Source organism: Chiloscyllium plagiosum, unplaced genomic scaffold, assembly GCF_037043375.1.
Source record: "Chiloscyllium plagiosum isolate Xiang-an unplaced genomic scaffold, Cpla_swu_hap1 HiC_scaffold_13, whole genome shotgun sequence".
In the NCBI taxonomy this organism is placed as follows: Eukaryota; Metazoa; Chordata; class Chondrichthyes; order Orectolobiformes; family Hemiscylliidae; genus Chiloscyllium; species Chiloscyllium plagiosum.
Window position 1 is genome coordinate 24,415,686 of NW_028270151.1, and position 25,480 is coordinate 24,441,165.

At 43.6% G+C, this 25,480-nt stretch overlaps 1 protein-coding gene across 4 annotated transcripts in view; it reads right to left on the reverse strand.

The window, feature by feature from the left end:
• Positions 1-866: 866 nt before the first annotated feature.
• Positions 867-25,480, reverse strand: part of fndc3ba (fibronectin type III domain containing 3Ba) — a 352,878-nt gene continuing 328,264 nt past the window's right edge. For all 4 annotated transcript variants that reach the window (XM_087993367.1, XM_043702595.2, XM_087993369.1 and 1 more), the window contains one exon: positions 867-13,067. In XM_087993367.1, the coding sequence (XP_087849493.1) occupies positions 12,756-13,067 (312 nt within the window). In that variant the 3' untranslated portion in view covers positions 867-12,755. The remainder of the gene's footprint in view (positions 13,068-25,480) is intronic.

Below are 25,480 nucleotides of genomic sequence, written 5' to 3' on the forward strand. Positions count from 1 at the left end.
TGCACTTAGTACTATTTAGCATGACCTGCACATCTTTGGACTGTGGGAGGAAACTGGAGCACCCGGAAGAAACCCACCCAGACACGGGGAGAATGTGCAAACTCCACACACACAGTCGCCCAAGGTTGGAATCGAACCTGGGACCCCGGTGCTGTGAGGCAGTAGTGCTAACCACTGAGCCACCGTGCCACCCCATCGGTATAGGAGTTGGGAGGTTATGTTGCAGCTCTACAGGATGTTGGTTAGGCCACTTTTGGAATATTGTGTGCAATTCTAGTCTCCTTCATATCGGAAGGATGTTGTGAAACTTGAAAGGGTTCAGAAAAGAATGACAAGGATGTTGCCAGGGTTGGAGGGTTTGAGTTTTAAGAACAGGCTGAATAGGCTAGGGCTTTTTCCCTGGGGCATCAGAGGCTGAAGGGTGACCTTACAAAGGTTTATAAAATTATGAGAGGCATGGATAGGATAAATAGACAAAGTCTTTTCCCTGGGGTGAGGGTGCCCAGAACTAGAGGGCATAGGTTTAGGGTGAGAAGGGAAAGATATAAAAGGGATCTAAAGGGCAACTTTTTCACGCAGAGGGTTGTGCGTGTATGGAATGAGCTGCCAGAGCAAGTGGTGGAGGCTGGTACAATTTAAAAGGCATTTGGATGGGTATATGAATAAGAAGGATTTAGAGGGATAAGGGCCAAGTGCTGGCAAATGGAACTAGATTAGGTTGGGATATCTGGTCGGCATTGACGAGTTGGACCAAAGGGTCTGTGTCTGTACTATACATCTTTATGAATCTATAAGATTTAGCCCATTTGCTCAGAGAAGGTATGGAAGGTCAAATGCAAGCACACAAAGAAATCCCTAATACCAGAAAGAATTAAAACATTTATTTGGGCATAAATATATTACATATGTACGCTACAGATAAGGTTTAGTCTTACATACATAGGGTAGTATTTGCAAAATCTATACATTAAAATTGATATGACAGTTTTATATAATGCTTATGAAATAATCTAAAATTTACAATACAACAAACGTTTATGATTTCATTCTTTTTTATTTACTTTTTTTTAATGAAAAGCTTGGAATGTACGTTCAACACTTGAGGTAAAAGAGAGGCATTTAATTTCTTTCAGAACTTATCAGAGAGCTGCTTCATTGGTGGGGAATCAGTGGAAGTCTCACAGCAGCAACACGACGTGATGATGGTGAAGAGTTGGAATGGGGCACCTGGACAATTCTGGCCTTGTAATTGTACTGTTCCATTCCAGGGTGGGTCAAGGCAGAGTGGGCAGTTACTGTGAGTGTCCATTCAACTCGGGTATGACCAAGATTGACATAGAGACAAAACCTAGTGAGTTATGGTCTGAACGAGACAACCTTTTCCACAACTCAAATAGAACTCCGGGCCTCCAGGCCCGAAGATGAAGGACACTAACACTGCACCACAATACTCTCCTGACACAATTTGACTTTCAAATTGAAACAAGTACAGTCTAATCATTTTTCTTTAAAAAGACGTTTTAGAAGGTTGAATAACACGTACATGAGACCTCAAAGAGAGAAGAATAAAATTAAAAGCAAGCATCACAAAACACAAATAACAGTTTAAATAAAAAAAAACTGGTTAAAGTAGACATGCCTGAAGCTTTGGCAACAGAAAGTAATCTTTAAATCATAAAACAAATTGCTCAAATGTAACTATCTGCTCTGATTGCTTTGTCAAGTTCTGCGATTGAAAATAATAATAAAAAAACTGCGAGAATAAACTATAAATCAATGCTAATATTGCTACATCAACTGATAACCAGAGGGGCACAATCAGCTATAGAAATGTGAAGGGAAACGGGGGGTATGTTGTTATTATTCAGGTCATGGAAAGGAGACATTACTCATATCAAGAAATCTGGGGAAGTTCATAAGCCTTTCTCCCCACTCCCCCCAACCCCATTCTGTGCGGTTGGGCCCCATGGATACTACGAGTGTTGAAGAGGGTAAACCCTCTCACCCTGAAAACAAAGACAAGGTATGGTTACTAGCCTGGCTATGTGTAAACAGTTCATTCACAAATAATGCTTTTGGTGAAGAGAGCACACAAGCTTATGTGTGCACGCACCCACTCACAGGACATAAAGAAAATTCCCGATTTGAGATAAAAAGTGTTACAAAAAAAAATCTAGAACTTAAGAGACACCTACAGCAAAAAAATGCCTAAAATAGGATCAATTCAAAAATGACACATGAAAAAAAAACAAAGCATGCCACCCAGAAGAAAAATAAAATGAGTACATACGCATACTTACAATAAATAATAGGATTGCACTGTAATTGGCTTTTTTTAAAGTACTGAATGCAATAAGAAGTATAAATAAGAATTGATGAATTAAATGCTGGAATTCCCCTCCTCCCACACCAAGTTTGGACAGGGAGATGGGGATGTGGAGAGGCAGATGGGTCAGAGTTGCAATGGCTCAGACTGGGTTCCGAAATTCTCCTCTCAGTTGATTTTCCTTTTGTATTTGGTTTTCAAGTCTAAAGTCATTTAAAATGTGTCTGAGGCAGGAAGGATGGAGACACTATGTTCTCTCACCACTCATTAGTGTTGACATTTATCATTCTGCCTTTGACAGAGAACGGTTCCTTGCCCTTTACCCTGTTCGCCCCTTGCACTGTAGCCTGAGCTCTAGGTGCCCATGTTGCTCAGACCTGTAGCTATTTCCTTTACGATGGACATTATACACACCATGGGGCAAACGGAATAAGAATCTTATCCATGTAGTGCTGAAGATAATTAGTGCTGTTTGTTTTGAGTCACAATTCTTTTGTTCATTCATGGATGCGGGTTTCGCTGACTGGGGCAGCTTTTATTGCCCATCCCTAATTGCCCTCAAGGTGGCGGTGCAGAGATGCCAAGTTGGACTGCAGTGACATGGAGTGCAGTGACAGCCACAGCACTATTAGGGTGGGATTTCAAGGGTTTTGACCCAGCAGCATTGAAGGAACAGTGATATAGTTCCAGGTTAGGGTTGTGTGTACCTTGGAGGGAAACTTCAGTGGATGCTATTCCCAGGTGTTCTGCTGTCTCTTGTCCTTCTATATAGTAGCGGTCAAGGGTTGGGAAGTTGCAATTTAAGGAGGCTTGCTGGAAATGTCGTAAAGCTTTGTCCCCCATATCATCTCTCCCATAGGACATGATCCTACGTTGCATTGGTGTTGCTTGCTGCACTGGGGAGGTATGTGATTGAAATAAAGACTGTCAAGGAGATGGACAGAGACAGAGATGGTTGAAGGCAAAACTGAGGTCAGATGTGGTTGAGCACAGCAAAGGTGACCCAAAGTATGAATGGGTTGGTCAGGGAGGGTACTTGGTGCCACATTTGAGACTTTCAGGTCGATATTACAAGGAGGTTGTGGGGGTCCAATGTGTTGGAATTTCCACTTGGAAAAGCAGTCACAGGGATGGAAGAGGCAGCGTTGTGTATGGAGGAATTAGTAATAGATGGGCCCCAATGAATATGTTTGACAACTACTCGTAGTCATCTATGTCCCCTTCCTCACTTGTGAAACCTCTGTGAGAGATGGAGGAAGTTTAACCCAGCCCCTCACAGTCAATAAGACCCTCACCCCTCCCTGGCTAGCCCAGATCTTTAACCCTTCTCAATCCTGAAAATTCCCTATGATTCTGCCCTATGTTGAGGTGGAAAGAGAACCATTCCCAAGGAAATATACGTCAGGAATAATTCAGGATCCAACACTCTCCATCATAGCCATGGAGTTAAAGAGATAGGGAAGACAAAACCCAAACACAAAAAACCATTAATTTAAAAACAAACAGGTTAGGTGTGAGGTAAATAGCAGCTGGAAAAGTATGTTTCGGAAGAACTTTCGAGAGCTGGACATGTTGGAATGAAAGAAATTGTGATGGACTTGGGTTGGCGATGGGAGTCTTGCTGCCCCATTGCTTCAGACAGACAGGAGGGGGCAAGACAAAACAGCAGGAATACACACAATTACCTCACGTACCCTCTGGGGATCTTATTACTGCAAAGTCTGGTTCTGAGGTAAACTCTCTTATAATGGCAGATTATTTCTGGTCCTAGAGTAATAGTAATCAGTCTCATTACATGTTTGCTCAAATGGTGTTCAAGAAATACTCATTACCTCACCATCTGACCAAGAGAGGGAATCATTGGCAGATTTGGTGGAATTATCGGCATATTATTTGTTCTTCACTGTGAATGGCACGTTGGAAGCTGGGAGATCCTGACTGATAGAGAAGGTGGAATGTGATACATATTGGAGTGGGTGGTGTTTAGAAGACACCACGTTAAACCCTATCAGCCTACATTTGGCATCTAGGCCAATATGAACAAGAGGCAATGAACCAGTGTCCGTAATGATATCTTTTGAAATGGGTATCATGGGGGAGCTTTGGTAGTGACAGAGGTTTCAAACAATGGCACAGAGGAAGCCATTTGTCTTTGTGCCATAATGACATAACAATTCTTTTCATGTTTGACCTGGATTTGCTCTTCCAACTTCCTGGGGCGGTTCTAGCAGAACTAGAGTAAGTTGCACCCTGATGAGGTGAACTTAAGCAAATAAAGCATTTCCTTTGGTTTAGCTTTTGCACCGATCTTTGGGTGGACTTTCCTACTTCTCCAGTACACGAGAGGTTTGAGGATCAGGAAATAATAATCCCTGAGGCTTTGAATGCTGCAAGGACCGAGATGTCATAGGTCATCGCAAAAGAACAGGGAGAGTTGGTAGTGTGGATCAAAGAAGGATCAGATCAGCAGCTACAGGTCAGACCAAGCTGGGATTGGCTGATGTCCGGTCTCTCAGCGAATCAAGGGACGTGTGCAGGAAAGTGGGACTGAAGCAAACGATCAGATCAAATGGTGAAGCAAGCTTGATGGGCTGAACGGTCTACTCCTGCTCCTATTTCCAGGCAGTGACAGAAATCAACAATTGAATTTAATTACTACAGCACTGGCAGTATTACTGGGATATGGATGACAATATACATTCTAGCTGCTATCAATACAGCTGCATGCTGGACAGGAATATAATAGGCATTGATACCCGGGAGCATAACAAAATGACTTTTCCAAACAGCTCACAATACAAATATGAGTGCAATTCAAAAGTACACCATTGACTGTAAAGCACTTTGTAACATCCTGAGGTCATGAGAGATGCCATAGAATTGTACATCTTCCTTTCAGTGAACTAGATCAACATTGAACAATGAAGAAAGTGAGAAGGACTGGCACTGAGACTATATGTGGAGGACTGTGTAGGAGGAGACACGGAGGACAGTTTTCGAGCTCAAAGACTGAAGATTCTTTCTTTAAGAAATCACTTCAGTGAATCTGCTAGTATTGGGCGTGCACATTTATGTTGATTGAATGGCCTCTTACTCAGAGTCAAATAATGAAATAGGACTTCTGTGGAAAGAGACATTTAGTTGAGACATTTTATCTCGCATCCACCAGGACAAAGCCTGGCAGTTACCTGTCAATCATCTTTAATTGATGCATTCTCCATGGCAATGTTTCGACCAATCAGAGTCTATTTGCAAACTAATTAGCACTCTCTTCTCATGCAGTATAAATGTTGGTTTTCCCCCTAAATTGGTGTTTCTTGCAAACTGCCCTGATGATTGCAAGACAATAAGCTTCAACAAAATACTCATTTTTCGGCAATGCTCAAAGTCCTGCAATATTGGGATTTTGTGGAATTTAATTAAAAGGGAACATCAAGATGTTTGGATTGCAATTCACAGGATCAAAAAGGATCCTTTGGAGAAACCTCCATGATTTTAATAATGGTTAAAGATATACAATCTGAAGCAGAGCCTGGACTGGTCAGATGGGCAGAGTAGTGGCAAGTGGAATTCAACTCAGAAAACTGGCTAAAATGGTAATGCACATGGGAAGGCTTAACAAGGCAGGGGATTACACTCTGAATGATAGGACTCTGGAAAACACTGAAGATCAGAGGGACCACAGTATGCAAATCCGTGAAGGCAATGGGATGGGTAAATAAGGCAGTTACAGATGCATATGAAATACTTGCCTTTATCAGCCAAGACCTAGAAGGCAAGAGCAGAGAGGTTATGCTGAAACTGTACAAAATGTTGGTTAGGCCACAACCAGTCTTCTGCATGCAGTTTTAGTCATGACAATATAGGAAAGTGATAGCACTGCAGAGGTTGCACAGGAGATTTCTCAGGATGCAGCCCAGGCTGGAGGGTTGGAGCTATGAGGACAGATTGGATAGGGTGGGATTATTTACCTTAGAAGGATGAAAGACAATCAGATAGGCGTGTATAAGTTTATAAGGGACATAGATAGGATGTGTAGGAAGGCACTTTTTTCCATTAGTAGAGGGGACAATCATCAGAGGGCATAGAGTTAAGGTAGGAAGTGGCAGGCTGCCAGGAGAGTTGAGGAGATAAGGTGTGGAGGTCTGGAAGTCACTGCCTCAAAAGGTAGTTGAGTCAGAAAATCTCCTAACATGTCAGCAGAGTTTCGATATTCATTTGTATTGCCATTGCCTCCAGTTTCACGGGGCTAAAAGCTTGAAAAATAGGATTGTGCACTCAGATCTTTGTTGACCAGTGCAAACATGATTTGACCAAGTAGCCTCCTTCTGTGCTATAGATATCTATGTGTCTGTGCCAGCCTGTTGAGGGACCCAATGAGATGTTCAGGAGTGAAGGTTCCCTTTTAGCTATGTTTGTTAATCCGAGAGAAAGTTCCAGAACCAGAAAGGATTGCTTGTACCAAATGAAAATTTCACAGTGTGAGATCCTCCTGGGTTGTTTCCGGGGATACTAATTGAAACCAAAACCTGCAGAAATTCCCTATGGACCCAGACATCAACCTCATTTCATTGTGTTGGTCTTATTTACATCCAGCTCCTCCCCTACCACTCCTTCAAGCAATGAGTTCCAGACACTCACCATTCTCTGGGTGAAATTTCAGTGTCTCAAATCATCTCTAGAATCTCTTACCTAAAAACTGCTTGCAGAGGAACCTCGATTATCCAAAGTCAATTATCCATATTTTGGATTATCCAAACAGATCACAAGGTCCCGATGTTTGGCTAAACTGTGTCATCCAAACATCCGATTATCTGAACATTTGATTATCTGAACAAAATACTCCCTGCCCATGTCATTCGGATAATTGAGGTTCCTCTGTATTGCCCTTCTCAGTCAGGTTGGGAGATATAGAAGCTGGGATTGTTAGCCTTAGACCACAGAAATTAAGGAGAGGTCATTTGTGTAATATGTTTGCACTGCACAACAAAGATCTGACAACAGTGATCCAGCTTTCCAGCTCTTGGCCTGTAGTCCTGGTTACACATGTGAATAAACACATGTTTGAAGGCAAAGCATTTGAAAGATTACAATGACAGACCATTGGTAACAGGATTATTTGGACAGCTCTTTCTAAGGGCTGGCACAGACACAGTGGGCCAAATGGACTCTGCTTTGTGACCTTATTGGTGCAGATGTAGATAGCGAACAGGGTTGAAAGAGTAACTATCAGTGTGAGGAGGGTTAGGGCTCAGTGGCGAGGAAAGATATTGGGGAGAAGGACTAGGTACGTCATTTTGGAGTGCGGGCAGGATAGGAGCTTGCAAGGAACATGTCAGGGGCAGCAGGTTCTTCTCATTCTGCGCCCGTCCAATATTGCCTGCCTGTCATTTCCCAGTCATCGCTGCAAAAACGGTTTCAGCTAGCGAGAATTGGAGACAACACAAGCAACAAGTCTTCATTTACCTCAAAAACACCTGCGGCAGAATTCACAACACTACAGTATGCCCAACGTGACTATCGAGGTCCCAAATACAATGAGCAACACTAATTGATCAGCAACAAAGAAACTCACATTAATCTAGCACCTTTAAGGTGGTAAAGCATTCCAGGATAAATCACAGGAGAAGTGACCAAACTCAGTGAGATGCAGCAATTCTAGGAGCTATTAGGACAGGCGACCAAAAGACATAGGTTTAAAGGAGCATCATAAAGAGGGAAAGAGTGGTGGAAGGTTTCAGGCCGGAGGGATTACCAGAGCTTGAGGCTGAGCTCACACACATCAGTGGTGATTAACGTTTGGGCCCATTAGTTTGAGGATCAGTCGGGTTTAGGGTTGTGTGGGACGATATTCCAACCTCTTTGTTCTAACAGTGTGCACTGTACTCCACCTATTGCAGCAAACGTGATTAATAGCTACCACTGAGCATCCAGTTACCAACATCCTGGGGCTTAACCACCAACAACGAGACCAGACTGATAAGGGGGGGGGAGCAGATATTGTTGGGCTCTAGCAATGCATGGACCTCTTTTTCCTCTCAGATATTACTCCACCACATGATACTATCATTACAAAATCTCTGACCTGACCTTCACTGAACAACGGCAGGAAACCTGTCTCAACCAACACCAACTTGGATTACTGCTTGTCGGATCTAATGTTTACCGACATGACAAAGTGAATGCACTTCAATGTGCTGTAAAGCGCTTTAGGATGTCTTAGGGACATCGAAGGCACCATGCAAAATGCAACCTATTTCCTTTATTCGAATGTCACAGAAGGAAACATGTGTACTGGTCAGTTGACCCCACTTGGCCCCCATGGGATCATGCTGTGTACCGCCTGAGTCCAATGTCTGTCTGAGGGACAACTATCATTGAACTACATGAGTTATTGTGTGTTGATTCCGTTTCATGTGAGACTTGGCCTGGATTGTCTCTCCAATGGCCTGCATTCTCCATCTCCAATTGGTTTTCTGAACTCTATCCTTCACTATTTCTGCAGCAAGTCACATTGCCCTTGGCCAGTCAACAATGGGTATCTGCTCGCCAATGTCAGACATTCGACCTCCCTGTCTGCAGCCATATTGGGTACCCCACATCAGAATCACAGCAGCAACACAATCTGCACCTCGCAGATTCAAAGTATAGATAGTCTGAAATCCTTACTTCCCTCAAAGGTTTTTCTGGTGTGGTGAATTTTCGGCAACATAGACGTTGCTAAGGGGAAGACGGAGAGTGAAAAGCAGAATGAGAAACTGATGAGGTGGGGTAAAGCCTGATGTTCAGGGGAAGTGGTGGCATCATGGTAATATCACTGAACTAGTAACTCAAAGGTCCTAGAGACAAATTAAAATTTCATTGATAAAAGAAAGATCTAGAATTATGGGTGGCATGGTGGCACAGCGGTTAGCACTGCTGCCTCACAGCGCCAGAGACCCGGGTTCAATTCCCACCTCAGGCAACTCTCTGTGTGGAGTTTGCACATTCTCCCCGTGTCTGCGTGGGTTTCCTCCGGGTGCTCCGGTTTGCTCCCACAGTCCAAAAATGTGCAGGTTAGGTGAATTGGCCATTCTAAATTGCCTGTAGTGTTAGGTGTAGGGGAATGGGTCTGGGTGGGTTGCGCTTCGGTGGGTCGGTGTGGACTTGTTGGGCTGAAGGGCCTGTTTCCACATTGTAAGTAATCTAAATTGAAAGCTGGTCTCAGTGATTGTGAGCATGTAATTATCAACTGTTGTAAAAACCCATCTGGATCATTCAAGTCCTTTAGGGAAGGAAATCTGCCTTCCTTACTCAGTCTAACCTACATGTGACTCCAACCCCACAGTAAGCTGCTAGACCTTTAACTGCCCTCTGAAGTGGCCCAGCAAGCCACTCTTTTTAAGGGCAACAAGGGATGGGTAACAAAAGCTAGCCTTGCCCACATCCTATTAAAGAGGTGGTGTATACATATCATATGGATCCTTTGGGCTGAGTGGCCTGTTTCTGTGATGCAATTTTAATATAGGTCTATCCATATTGAACAGCGGTTTGGGAATACCATGACTGTTTTTGGACAGGCATCCTATTTTACCTCTTCTACATTCCATGTACTCTATCCTGTCTGTGCATGACACCAGGTCTGGGAGATTCCGGTTTTCAGGAAAGACCAAACAGGATGGGACTCTGTTCTCCAGACAGAAGTGACTGAGGAGTGATTGACAAGTGGACTTTAAAATTATGAAAGGGTTTGATGAGGTTGATATGGAGAAGACGTTACTGCAGATGTTGCCACTTGCGGGAGAGACCAGAAGGAGGAGTCAAAAATATCAGGTAGTCACTAATAATTCCTTTTGGGAAGTCAGGATAAACGTCCTCATCCAGGGCATAGGGAGAATGTGAAACATAGTGAGGTGGAAATAATTGATGCAGTTAAGGAGAAGCTGGATGAACAGACAAGAGAGTAAGGAATAGGAGAATAAGCTGATGAGATGAAGTGGGTGGGAGCTAGGAGGAGGTTTAAGCAAAGAGAGAAGCAAAGAATTCTGATGCTTGGGCATAGACTGGAAATGTTAGCTTTGTTACTGTCTTCAAGCATGAATGATCTACTCGGTATTTCCAGCACTTTATATCGGCACTGGTCTGGGGGTATTGACAGTGACTTATGTCAGCTGTAACATTTCAGCCTCAGTTCAGTAGGTCTTTTTGGGAGGATCAGGACTAGGCACCATGGTACTGGAATCTAAATGAAGCTGTGCTAATTTTTTTTATTTTTAACCCTGTGCGCTGCCGGCTGCCAGTAGTGACGGTGTTGGACTGGTTGGACATTGGATTCAGAAGAGGGATGCGGTCTGTCAGATTGAACCCTCCCAGATTCCCTTCTTCAGGGTATCTCTGTGGGTGTGACAGGACAGTGGAGACAGTGGAGAATGAGATAAAGTGCAAATGATCATTTTCTGTATAATAGTAAGAAAAAATATATTTTTGGTTTGGTCTCCCATGGAACTGTGCCAACACCGTCAACATGACTGTGGCCAGAAATAGGCTTTTTAATTTCAACAGCTCATCGTGGATACTTTGATCACATAGTTCCCAGCCTAGAATTGGTTTCTGAGCAGGTGTACCAAGCTACAATTATTTTTTAGCACTGGGATAGTTCCTTCCAAAATGGCCACCGGATTCCAAAATGGCTGTTTATAAAAATCACTGGACTTGGTGATTAAGTAACATATAAACTAAACGTTATACGAACAATGCATTTGTTTTCAAAACTTTAGATTGGTTTTGGTGCGTATACATTGGAGATTTTAGGCAATTATCAGTCATGTGAGAAGCTAAGCAGGAATCTGAGGTATTTATTTTCCCGCACTTCCCTCCTCAGCATTGGTCTTTGTTAAAAGTAGCAGTGGGAGCTTCTACAAGCTGAACTTCTTTGAACAGGGAGCTCAGAGAGTCACCTGACAGCATGCTGCTCAGCTCAAAGGTCGAAATTGGCCCCGGTGCCACCACTTGGCAATGGCCTATTGGCACAATGAACCCTGCTGTCCACCCACCCCATCTTCCAAGCAGCCCGCCAGAATCCCAGAGGCACTGAGGCCTATTGTAGCACCTATCCCAGCTGATCCAACACAAACTGGGACTTGAACTGGAGATTTTGCGGATCATACTTCTTTAAACTTTCCACCAGGCAGGGAGGTTATTAAAGCCTTAGACCAACACTGGGGCTGTTCGGGGTTGGGAAAGGATGGAATGGAAAGGGGGTAGGGGTAAAGAACAAAATTGGGAAATAAGTCCAGTCCCTATTGAATGGCAGTGTTGAATTTGGCAGTGTGTCTCCTGCAACTGGAGTGGAGACCTCCTCGAGAGAAGCAAAGGTACAAAAGCAGCAGGGAGAAGGCAAGTGTTTGAGGGTACAGTGTTCGGAAAGGGCAGTGGATGTGGAATCCAACAGGACGACTGCAGGTAAGGCACCTTCACAGCGGGAAACCCCACTGATGAGTTGAGAGGCGGCTAACCACTGCCATGCCCTGTGTTGGGGGGGGGGAGGGGGTGCAGTTTCTGGACAGGTGGGAGAAAGGGGCCCAAAGTAGTGTCTGCTGCCCATTTGAAAAGTAATGGGGATGTGGTTCGGAGGGTATTCTTCACCAACCATATCCCCTTAGAAATATCCCACATCTTACAGCGACAGTTGCACCTCTGTGTGCTGTGTTGTAACCCTCACTTATGATGGGAACATTAAGGGCAGTGAGCAGGAGCAGAGTGAAGGGGTCTACCACAGCATAATTGCAGTAATGTAGCAGCCTCATTGCCAGATAGATTTGACTGCTAACACCAGAGGAAATATCCCCTGTTTTACAGTGGAACTAAATATGATGCCCATTGCGTTCCTCTTAACATGAAATAAAAACCTTGGGCTGTCAACCAATAGTCGATTCCGAACAATCTGAAGCTCGTTCTCTCTTCTCTCCACCCCACCCTCCCTCCCAGCCTAAATATTTTTTTAAAAAATATATATTTTTATATATATATATATATATAAAAAAATGCTAAAACCTCCAACTGAAATCTCAGCTGGGAGAATACTTTAACTCATTCACAGCAACCTCATGCAGTGAGGAACCCATCCCTAGCAGGAGGGCAGCTCCCACCTGGCATCAGGTGATGCCCATGGTGAAGGGGTCAAAGTAATTTCCGGAAAAGGTGCAGAAAAGAGCCAGTGTGGTTTTCATTTCACTTCCCCCTTTTATTTTTGACTAACCTTTGAACTGGGGTAAACCCAAAATGAAAAAGGGGAAAGGGAAAAGAGATAAACAAACTTAAAAATAAAAGATGATTAATAGAAGTTCAACAGGAATATTTAAATGGGGTTTTGCTGGTACTATTACGTGGCTACGTTTATACCTCAAGAATTATATGCGTAATGTTTTTTTTTTGCTTTCTTCGCCCTCTGTTACTTCATGATGAAATATTGTAAAACAAAGGCGATGAAAATCGATAAACTGGCGAATCCCACCAGGATGAGGGCAGCAAACTGCTCGTCACTGGGCATCACGCTCCTCATTTTGGCCAACTCTGCGGTTCGCAGTTCACTGGTTGGAGGGGACTCTTTCCTCCGTAGTGTGAAAATGGCAGAAGGACTAAAGGGTCCAGTCAGCTCTTGTGACATGTCCTGGCAGCGTCGACAGGCGCAGACCCGAAACCGATAGTCTGTGTTCGTCTGAAGGCCTGAGATCTGGAATGTTGTGTCCTCCCCCTTGTACACCTGTGAGGGATGGACAGGGAAATAACATTGGTAATCAACAGACAAGGTTCCACCAAAGCAGGGCACCAAGCAGGGCATTCAGTCTTTTCCAAGATAGACCAATTCACAATTAATTCCACCACCCTGTGCTCTCCTTACATCCCTGTTTCAATCCCCAGACTAATGCCACTGACTGGCTCTCCCCATAATCCCTGTACGAATTCCCAAACTAATCCCATTGATCAACTCTCCTCATAATCTCTGTACGAATTCCCAAATTAATCCCATTGATCAACTCTCCTCATAATCCCTATACGAATTCCCAAACTAATCCCACTGATCAACTCTCCTCATAATCTCTGTACCAATTCCAAAACTAATCCCACTGACCGGCTCTCCTTCTAATCCCTATATCAATCCCCAAACTAATCCCACTGATCAGCTCTCCCCATAACCCCTGTATTAATCCCCAAACTAATCTCATTGATCAGCTATCCCCATATTCCCTGTATCAATCTCCAAACTAATCCCACTGATCAGATCTCCCCAAAATCCCTGTATTAATCCCCAAACTAATCTCATTGATCAACTCTCCTTATAATCCCTGTATCAATCTCCAAACTAATCCCATTGATCAACTCTCCTCATAATCCTCTGTACCAATTCCAAAACTAATCCCACTGAATAACTCTCCTCATAATCCCTGTATCCATCCCTAAACTAATCCCACTGACCGGCTCTCCTCCTAATCCCTGTATCAATCTCCAAACTAATCCCATTGGTCACCTCTCCCCATAATCCCTGTATCAATCTCCAAACTAATCCCATTGATCAACTCTCCTCATAATCCTCTGTACCAATTCCAAAACTAATCCCACTGAATAACTCTCCTCATAATCTCTGTATCCATCCCTAAACTAATCCCACTGACCGGCTCTCCTCCTAATCCCTGTATCAATCTCCAAACTAATCCCATTGATCAACTTTCCTCATAATCCCTGTATCAATCTACAAACTAATTCCACTGATCAGCTATCTTTGTAATCCCTGTATCAATCCCCAAACTAATTCCACTGACCAGTTTTCCCCATTATCCCTCTATCAATTTCAAATTAATCCCCCACTGTGGATCTCACCACAGCAATCCCTCATCTAATCCCATTAGTTCACACTCTCCCCATAGCCTTATATCAATACTCAAATTAATCCCTCTTGCGCACTCATTCCCTTTATTCCTCTATCAATCTCAAACTAATCTCACTGTCCCACTCTCTTCAGGTGCCCCTGTATCAATCCCAATCGAATCCCAGGGTCCCTATCCTTCCCCATTGCCGTGCATCAATCCGCAAACTAATCCGACTGCCTTGCTCTCTCCCCACATCCCTGCAACCATCCCCAAATTAATTGTGTTTACTTGTTCTCTGATGCATGTAAATAATTATTATTTATTGGTTTGTCATAAACAAGACACAGAGTACAGAATGTGAAATGGTTACTTAATCCACCAATGCTCTTATGACAGAGTCAAAGCAAGAGTGTGCAGAATGGACAATAACAGAGGCTGAACAACCTAATGCTCACACACCATTTCACTAAATGTTCCTTGTCAATTCAATTCTCAGCTGGAAATTGCCAATGACGCAAAGGGACAAAAAAAAATCATTGCAGAGGCAGTAGAATTTCTATCTCTCTCTCGGTTTTTGTGATTAATATATGACATCATCAAGGTATAATCACTTGCTAACACCTCACATTGAACTCACTCTTTATAAAAACTGCTGCAGTAATATCTTATTGTGTGACACGGCATACACTTCATATTCAACAGCTTCCTTTACTTACACTGAATAAGGGAGCTTCATACAGGAAAAGGAGTCATAGAGATGTACAGCAAGGATACAGACCCTTCGGTCCAACTCGTCCAGATATCCTAAATTGATCTTGTCCCATTTGCCAGCATTTGGCCCATATCCCATGAAACTCTTCCTATCCATTTACCCATTCTGACACCTTTTAAATGCTGTAATTGTACCAGCCTCCACCACTTCCTCTGGCAGCTCTTTCATGCATGCACCATCCTCTGCATGAAAAAGCTACACCTTAGATCCCTTTTAATCTTACCCTTCTCACCTTAAACCTATGCCCTCTAGTTTTGGGCTACCCTGGGAAAAAGAACTTGACTTGATCACCTCAATGTTTGGGAGGTTTCAATCCTAACAGGCTTTATGTTCTTTATTCAATAATGGCATGTTGGCATCATTTGTAAGGATGGCACTTACTACTCATCTCTGGTTGCCTTTGTGAAGGTAGAGGGCCATACAGCAGTCAGTTGTCTGCTGTGTTGGGATGAAAAGATAGTATCACATGAAAAGGCTCAGTCAAATTGTATTGCCTTGCCCTCTCCATTATTTTAATAAACCCATCCATTTAAAGCCATGAGAAATGTGATATGAGCCATTCAGCATTTCAACAGGAGGTGTTTGGAGCGAGGGAGCTGGCGAAGGGCCTGGGGAATGGTGGAGATTTCAGTCCAGAAGTAACAAAGAGCCAGATGTTATAGGGGTGGGGGGTAGGAACTCTGCCCACACAGAGACAATTTGGCGCAAAGACCTCAGCCCTTTGAGACTATTTCCCCCTGATGTTTGATACACAGTCATTTTAAGGTGTGCCTGAGACTTAAGACCAGTAGATCTCACATACACACAGGTACCCATTGCTACAAGAGAAAACACAGGGCACAGTAAGTGATTGGGGTAGTAACACACTGTCTATATCACCAATACAGGGTTGTGCGTGTGTAATTTTTTAAAAAAATCAGGGGATTCGGATTTCACGGCTCGGTCCACACTTATTGTGCATCACTATTTCCCTTTGAGCTGCCTTGTTGAACTGATGCAGTCCATGTGGTGCAGGGACAGAGTTCTAAAATTTTGAACAGAAGGTACAGTTACATTTTTCCAAGTCTGGATGGTAAATGGCTTGGAGGGGAACGTGAAGGTGGTGGTCTTGCATGTATCTGCATTCCCTTGCGCTTCTAGATAGTAATGGCCATGGGTTTGGAAGATGATGCCTAAGGAACTTTGATAGCTGGGGTGGGGAACAGAACTGGGAGAAAGTGAGGACTGCAGATGCTGGAGAACAGAGTCGAAAAGTGTGGCGTTGGAAAAGCAAAGCAGGTCAGGCAGCATCTGAGGAGCAGGTGTATTGTCATTTCGGGGATAAACCCTTCATCAAGAATGTGAGGCGGGAGAAGGGGGCTGAGAGATAAATAGGAGGGTGGGAGTGGGGCTGGGTGAAAGTAGCTGGGAAGCATAACTGGGAAATAAAATTCATATTACATATTCACTCATTGATCATCTCAGTTAACAGAATTAGAGCATAGCGAGTTTTGAAAAGATTTATAGCTCAGATTGAGGTTCTGGATGTAGGTTTGTTCACTGAGGTGGAAGGCTCACATCCAGACATTTCATCTCCATACTAGGTAACATCTTCAGTGGGCCTCCGGGTGAAGCACTATTGATAATTCCTGATTTCTATTTATATGTTTGGGTTTCTTTAGGTTGGTGATGTCATTTCCTGTGGTGATGTCATTTCCTGTTCTTTTTTCTCAGGGGTGGTAGATGGGGCCTAATTCGATGTGTTTGTTGATAGAGTTCCAGTTGGAATGCCACATTTCGAGGAATTCTCCTGTGTGTCTCTGTTTGGCTTGTCCTAAGATGGATGTGTTGTCCCAGTCGAAATGGTGTCCTTCCTCATCTGTATGTAAGGATACTAGCGAGAGAAGGTCATGTCGTTTTGTGGCTAGTTGATGTTTACATACCCTGGCGGCTAGTTTTCCGCCTGTTTGTCTAATGTAGTGTTTGTAACAGTACTTGCACTGTATTTTGTAAATATACCCTAGCCACTCTCCCTTACATTAAAGACATCTCAGAAATGACTGTCAGACTACTCAGACACCTTGGCATCATGGTAGCCCACAAACCCACCAACACACTAAAACAGCTGCTAATGAACTTGAAAGACCCTATACAGACAACAAGAAAACTAATGTTATTTACAAAATACTGTGCAAGGACTGTAACAAACATTACATTGGACAAACAGGTACAAAACTAGCCACTAGGATACATGAACATCAACTAGCCACAGAACGACATGACCCTCTCTCACTTGTATCCTTACATACAGGTGAGGAAGGACACCACTTTGACTGGGACAACATATCCATCCTAGGACAAGCCAAACAGAGACACGCACGAGAGTTCCTAGAAGCGTGGCATTTCAACCTGGAACTCTATCAACAACCACATTGAATTAGACCCCATCTACCACCTCCTGAGAAAAAGAACAGGAAATTATATTACCACAGGAAATGATGTCACCACAGGAAATTACATCATCAGCCCAAAGAAACCCAAATATATAAATAGAAAGCAGGAATTATCAACAGTGCTTCATTCTGAGGCCCAATGAAGATGTTACCAGTAGGGTAACGAAACGTCTGGAAATGAACCTTCCAGCTCAGCGAGCAAACCTGCATCCAGAATTAGAGCATGTTAAGTAACAAAAACAGATTACATAAACAGGGGGGTTGTACTGTATTATCTAAAATTTGGGAGGCTAATGGGGTTATTTGATTGGAATTTTCAAGCAACTAACAGCTATAAATGGAGTAAATAAAACTTTCTCTGCGTACTGGGGACATTGTCTAAAAAAGATAGGGAGATCTTTCAGGATTTGTCACCTGTCTGCCCAGTCACTAATGTTTGGCAACCTTCTTACTTTTTACCAAGTGCCCTAATGTTGGTGTTAGTTCTCGTGTGGCTATCTGTAAAAAACCTGACTTGGAGGTGCCAGTGTTGGACTGGGCAGGACAAAGTTAAAAATCACACAACACCAGGTTATAGTCCAACAGATTTATTTGGAAGCACTAGCTTTCAGAGCGCCACTCCTCCATTAGATGATTGATGAAGGTCCTGATGAAGCAGTAGTGCTTCAAAAGCTCGTTGTGTTGTGCGATTTTCAACTTTGTAAAACATCTGTCACGTTTGACGGTAAAGGTGCACACAGCACTGATCCCCTGGCTCATATACCTTCCTTTAGCCCCGAGCCTATTAATCCATATTCTGTTTACACTGCCCCAGTAATACCATAGGTCTCTGTTGTTGCAGGTCCTGCAAGATTTCTTGTTATAATGCTACTTTCCGAACCAGCTTTGAGAAGTGTTGGTATAAAACTGTTCATGGATCTGTGCAGTGGCTGATGAAACCTTACAACGCATTAGTGCAACAAATTGACACACTACAATTAAATCCATTATTCTGATGAATGAGCCTGCTAGAAACCACTGCCATCAATTCAAAATATAATATACAAATACCCGATCCCCATAGCTTTGAGCAAGGATCTCAATATTAAATTACAAACAATTAACTATTAGTTAATTTGGTCTAAGATTCAAGAAATAAGAGGCTATTTAGCCCATCAAGCTACTCCACCTTTCAATATGCTCAATACTGATCCTGGGGTTTAATCCAACATTGCGGAGTGGAAGGTTATCTAAATTATTGTCAGAGAATGAACCATGGAACCAAAACTGTCCTCACATCTCCACAATGACCAGGTTTACGTCATTTACTTTGAAGTACCTTCAGCCTTATTTTCAAATCTCTCATGCTCTCACCCTAGTCTATCTCTGTAAAGTGCATAACCCTGAGATATCTGTGCTCCTTCAATTCCGGACTCTTGAACATTCACAGTTTAAATCCTTCACTATTGATAAACATGTCTTCAGCTGCCCAGGGACTCAATGTCTCTATTTCCTCTCTAAATCTTTCTGCCTTTCTCACCCTCTTTGTCGGAGAAAGTGAGGACTGCAGATGCTGGAGATCAGAGCTGAAAATGTGTTGCTGGAAAAGCGCAGCAGGTCAGGTAGTATCCAAGGAGCAGGAGAATCGACGTTTCGGGCATGAGCCTTTCTTCAGGCATCATTCCTGAAGAAGGGCTCATCCCCGAAATGTCGATTCTCCTGCTCCTTGGATGCTGCCTGACCTGCTGCGCTTTTCCAGCAACATATTTTCAGCTCACCCTCTTTGTCATCAAACAAAGGGAGACGATGGCCCTGTGGTAATATTACTAGACTATTAATCCATTAACTCAGCTAATGTTCTAGGGACCTCGGTTCAAATCCTGCCACACCAGATGTTGGAATTTGAATTCCAAATTAATCTGGAATTATGAATCTGCTGATGACCATGAATCCCTTGTCCAATTGGTGGAAAAACCCATTTGGTTCACTAATGTCCTTTGGAGAAGGAAATCTGCCATCCTTACATGATCTGGTCTACGTTTGACTCCGAACCCACAGCAATGTGGTTGGCTCTCAACTGCTCTCTGAAATGGCCTAGCAAGCCACTCATTTCAAAGGCAACTAGAGACAGGCCATAAATGACAACCATGTATCATGAGTGCATTAAAAACAACTATCTTTTTGACCAAGCTTTTCATCACCTGTTCAAATATCCTTTTTTTCTATGACTCGGGTTAAAGTTTTGATTGATAACACTTCTGTGAAGTACCTTGGGATATTTTTGCAATATTATAGGTGCTAGACAAACCTGTGGAAACGTTATACTCCATAGCTGATATTAACTTCATTTAACATTGGCACATCTACATGCCAGCTAGCACTACAGAATATGGGCATCACTGGATAGGTCAGCATTTATTATCCTTAATTACCCAGTGTCAACCATGTTGCTGTGGGTCTGGAGTCATGAGTTGGCCAGACTCTGTAGGAACGGCAGATTTGCTTCCCTGAAGGGCTTGAGCGAACCAGATGGTTTTGTTTTCAATTATTGACATGTGGTTACCCTTGGTCTCACTTTTATTTTAACTTGAATTCAACTTTCACTATCTGTCACAGTGGGATTTGAACCCATATTCCCTGAACAAAAGGCTTAAACTCCAGCTTTTTGGTTACCTCCTGTAGTCTGGAAAACAATCTTGTAGAGTTTGCGACCTTCAATTCAAACAACTAGCCAGTACGGAGCCAATTTCACAAACAAGGAGACATGTCGTTCAGGAACTGATTTAATTTTGTTTTTAAAATCAGGGAAGTAATGCCGAGGCTCCAGGACTTCTGAGATGAATCTCCTGGACACTGCTACAAGTCATGGCCAGAATGAAAAAAAACACTGTGACATTCAAAAGCTTTTTTTTAATAAAGTTTTGAACATCGGTTTACTGAGCCACTTTGGGAATACTGTGTTCAGTTATGGTCTCCTTGCTACAGGGAAGATGTTGCGAAACTTGAAAGCGCTCAGAAAATAACTACAAGGATGTTGCCAGGGTTGGAAGATTTGAATTATAGGGAGAGGCTGAATAGGCTGGAGCTATTTCCCCTGGAGTGTCGGAGACTGAGCGGGACCTTACAGGAGTTTATAAAGTTATGAAGGACATGGATAGGATAAATGACAAGGTCTTTTTTCCCAGGGGAGTCTAAAACTAGAGGGGATAGGTTTAAAAGGGACCTAAGGGGCAATGTTTTCATGCACATTGTGTATGGAACAAGCTGCCAGAGAAAGTGGTAGAGGCTGATACAACTGCAATATTTAAAAGGCAACTCAAAGGGTATAGAAATGAGAAGGGCTTAGAGGGATATGGGCCACATGCTGACAAATGGGACTGGCTTAGTACAGGATATCTGATTGGCATGAATGAGTCTGTTTCTGTGCTGTACATCTCTGTGATTGGATAGAGATTGCAAGCATCCAAGAGCCTCACGAGAGGAAACAGGGATAGTATGAGGATGTCCAGTTAAAGCTGAGTGATTAAAAGCTTACTGTGTCCCCATACTATCCCTGTATCCTCTCCTAAGGCTTCTTGGATGCTTGCAATCTCTATCCAGTCACAGAGATGTACAGCACAGAAATAGGCTCATTCATGCCAATCAGATATCCTGAACTAATCCAGTCCCATTTGCCAGCATTTGGCCCACAGAAATGCTGGGGTGAGCAGTACCAGGAAACAGAGATAGTTAGGTCAAGACACAGATAAATAGCCCTGATTCCAGAGGATTTGGAAGAGGCAGCCTCCAGGGAAGGAGAGGATACCTGAGACCAGAAGATGTTGAAGAAAGTATTCATAAACCATAATCCCCTCAGGTAGGAAAAGCGTGAACAAAGGAAGGAGGAAAAGTACTCAGAACAGCCTAGAGTTTCACTCTATAGTCAGTGATAGATGGTTTAAGCTGATTTGGCCATGTCATTTGACGCAAACGTTTCGTCCCCTGGCTAGGCGACATCATCAGTGCTTGGGAGCCTCCTGCGAAGCGCTTCTTTGATGTTTCCTCCGGTGTTTATAGTGGTCTGTCCCTGCCGCTTCCGGTTGTCAGTTTCAGCTGTCCGCTGTAGTGGTTGGTATATTGGGTCCAGGTCGATGTGTTTGTTGATGGAGTTTGTGGATGAATGCCATGCCTCTAGGAATTCCCTGGCTGTTCTCTGTCTGGCTTGCCCTATGATAGTAGTGTTGTCCCAGTCAAATTCATGTTGCTTGTTGTCTGCGTGTGTGGCTACTAAGGATAGCTGGTCGTGTCGTTTCGTGGCTAGTTGATGTTCATGTATGCGGATTGTTAGCTGTCTTCCTGTTTGTCCTATATAGTGTTTAGTGCAGTCCTTGCATGGTATTTTGTACACTACATTCGTCTTGCTCATGTTGGGTATCGGGTCCTTCGTTCCACCCCAACACACACAAACGAAGCTGCATCAGGACACTATTCAAAAGGGCCACAACACACTGCAGTACACCAGGACTGCAAAAAGAAGAGGAACACCTATACAAGGTATTCGCCAAAAACGGATACCCGCGCAACTTCATCAGCAGATGCCTAAGAGAAAGACCACGGAACGAGGACATACCACAACCAAAAGGACTAGCCACACTACCATACATCAGGAGCATCTCGGAACTGACTGCCAGACTACTGAGACCCCTAGGACTCATAACGGCACACAAACCAACAGCCACGCTCAGACAACAACTCACCAGAACGAAGGACCCGATACCCAACATGAGCAAGACGAATGTAGTGTACAAAATACCATGCAAGGACTGCACTAAACACTATATAGGACAAACAGGAAGACAGCTAACAATCCGCATACATGAACATCAACTAGCCACGAAACGACACGACCAGCTATCCTTAGTAGCCACACACGCAGACAACAAGCAACATGAATTCGACTGGGACAACACTACTATCATAGGGCAAGCCAGACAGAGAACAGCCAGGGAATTCCTAGAGGCATGGCATTCATCCACAAACTCCATCAACAAACACATCGACCTGGACCCAATATACCAACCACTACAGCGGACAGCTGAAACTGACAACCGGAAGCGGCAGGGACAGACCACTATAAACACCGGAGGAAACATCAAAGAAGTGCTTCGCTGGAGGCTCCCAAGCACTGATGATGTCGCCTAGCCAGGGGACGAAACGTTTGCAACAAAAACTTCCAGCTCGGCGAACAGAACCACAACAACGAGCACCCGAGCTACAAATCTTCGCACAAACTTTGAATGTCATTTGACGTCTATCCTCATGGCTGCTGTTTGGCTCCTGCGATGGAATCCTAACTGGAGTAGAAGATGATGGCAATCCCATATGAACTGGTCAAGAGTGTGGCGCTGGAAAACCACAGCAAGTCAGGCAGCATCTGAGGAGCAGGAAAATTGATATTTCTGGCATAAGCCTTCATCAGGAATGTGCTCATTCCTGATGAAGGGCTTCTGCCCGAAACGTCGATTCTCCTCCTCAGATGCTGCCTGACCTGCTGTGCTTTTCCAGCACCACACTCTCGACTCTGATGTCCAGCATCTGCAGTCCTCACTTTCCCCTATATGAACTGGTGCCATATATGCAGCAATAATTCACTAAGGCTCCTCTGCCAGCACCTTCCAAACCTGGAAACTCTACAAGCTGGAAGGAGATGGGCAGCGGATACACAGGGACACCACCACCACCTTGAGCAGAGCTCTCCACTAATTTTGCTTTTGTCTGTGTGGGCCTCAGAGGTCCATGTGTGATGGTGAGTTCTGGAAGCCATACATCATCCCGACTTGGAAATATATCACTGTTCCTTCACTAGTACTGAATCAAAATCCTGGAGCTTTGTCCCTACCTCACATGGATTCTAAAATGCAGCTTACCAATAACTCTCAGGGGCAATGAGCTATGACTAATAAATGCTGGCCTCACCATCGACACTCGCATCCCATTTTCAAAGAAAAACAATGACTGTCCTGAGAGATCTTCAGCTGGTCAGCACTCAAAGTGATGCCAGAATTAGATTAGTGGGCGGCACGGTGGCACAGTGGTTAGCACTGCTGCCTCACAGCGCCAGAGACCCGGGTTCAATTCTCGAGTCAGGCGACTGACTGTGTGGAGTTTGCACATTTTCCCCGTGTCTGCGTGGGTTTACTCCGGGTGCACCGGTTTCCTCCCACAGTCCAAAGATGTGCAGGTCAGGTGAATTGGCTATGTTAGGTAAAGGGGTAAATGTAGGGGAATGGGTGGGTTGTGCTTCGGCGGGTCGATGTGGACTGGTTGGGCCGAAGGGCCTGTTTCCACACTGTAGGTAATCTAATCTAATCTAATACTGGTGTGGACAGAATAGACTATGGAGAGCTTTGTCTGATTCCTGTAACTCTATGTGTGGGAATGACTAATTCCAAATATTTCATTGTTAAAATTTTGGAGATGGGCAAAAAGCAGACATCGGACAGGCCACTAAGATTCACCCCTCATGTGGTAAAGGACCCTCTCACTTTCTAACTGGCTGTGTGAAGGCATGTGACCTGTGACCTGTTGGGAGACTGCTGGCCAGAGTGATGCGGGGCTAGGAATTGTGGCTGAGATGTCATATCCCAAAACCCCAAAAATATACTCAACCAGAGTTGCCAACCCAATTTTGAAGGGTGTTTGTCCCAGGGATTCGAATAACATAACATCATAAGATATAACAGCAGATGTTGAGTATTCAGCTCCGCCAATCACTGAGATTCTGACTAATCTGTTAGTCCTCAACTCCACTTTCCCAGCTTTGCCCTATAACCCTTGAATCAATCACTGATTAAAAGTCTATCTCAGCCTCAAATATATTAAATGACACAACCTCAACAGATCTTTGCAGTAAAGAATTCCACACATTCATTACCCTCAGATAGAAGAAATTCCTCTTCAACTTTGTTTTCAATGCGTTAACAGTTTGCTCTCTGGTCCTGGATTCTTCCACAAGGGGAAACAGCCTCACAGCACTTACCTTGTCAAGGCATCTGAGCATTTTGTATGGTTTAATAAGGTCACCTCTCATGCTTCTAAATTCCAATGAGGACAAGCTGAGCTGACTCCAATTCTCTTCATAAGACAGTCACTCTGCACTCAGGATCAATCTTGTGACCTTTCTCTGGACTGCCTCCAATGCCAGTATATCTTTCTTTCGATAAGGGGTCCAAAACAGTTCACAGTATTCCAGATGTAATCTAACTATTGCCTTGTACAGTTTTAGCAAGACTTCCCTTCTTCTGTACTCCACTCTGTGAAATAAAAGCCAACATTCCGTTTGCCTTCCCTAGTATCAGCTGAACTTGGATGCTAGCTCTTTGTGATGCTTATACAATGACTCACTGTTCTGTAGCTTTCTGCAGCCTTTCTCCATTAATGACATTCAATTCTATTCTTCCTGCCAAAGCACATAACCTCACATTTTCCCACATTGTAGTCCACCTGCCAAGTTTTTGTCCACTCGTTTAACCTATATCTGTCTGCAGACTCTTGTGTCACTACTTGCCTTCCCACTTATTTTTGTAATATCTACAAACTCAACTAAATTCATTTTCCTCATTCAAGTCATTAACATTTATCATAAATAATTGTGACCCCAGCACTGATCCCTGTGGCACTCCACTAGTTATGGGTTGCCATTCTGAAAATGCTCCACTTATCCAAACTCTCTGCCTGAAGTAGCCAATGTGTGTTGGGGAGATTTGGGAAGGGGATTGATGTGATTGGCATTGGCAAGAAAAGCAACAAAAGCAGATCATGAATAAAAAGGGTAACTCTGTGTCTTCGATAAGAGCAATACTTTTAATATCAGCAAGCATAGATAACATTGTCCTTTGGATTCTCTGAGTTACTGCTTTACAATGTTAGATGGCTTGTGCTATTCCCCTTCCTCTTCTCTATTCACTACATCGAGGAACAAGCAAAAAAACATTTTCTAATTCTAAACAAAGTCTAGAAAACATTCGTCAACAACTTTGAACAGCTTCCTGGTTCCTAATCATTGTTTACTACTGAAGAGGCTATGACGCTGGTGAAGGCCTCATGTAGATATCGTTGTCATAGCAACAGGCTCAGTTTGCAATCA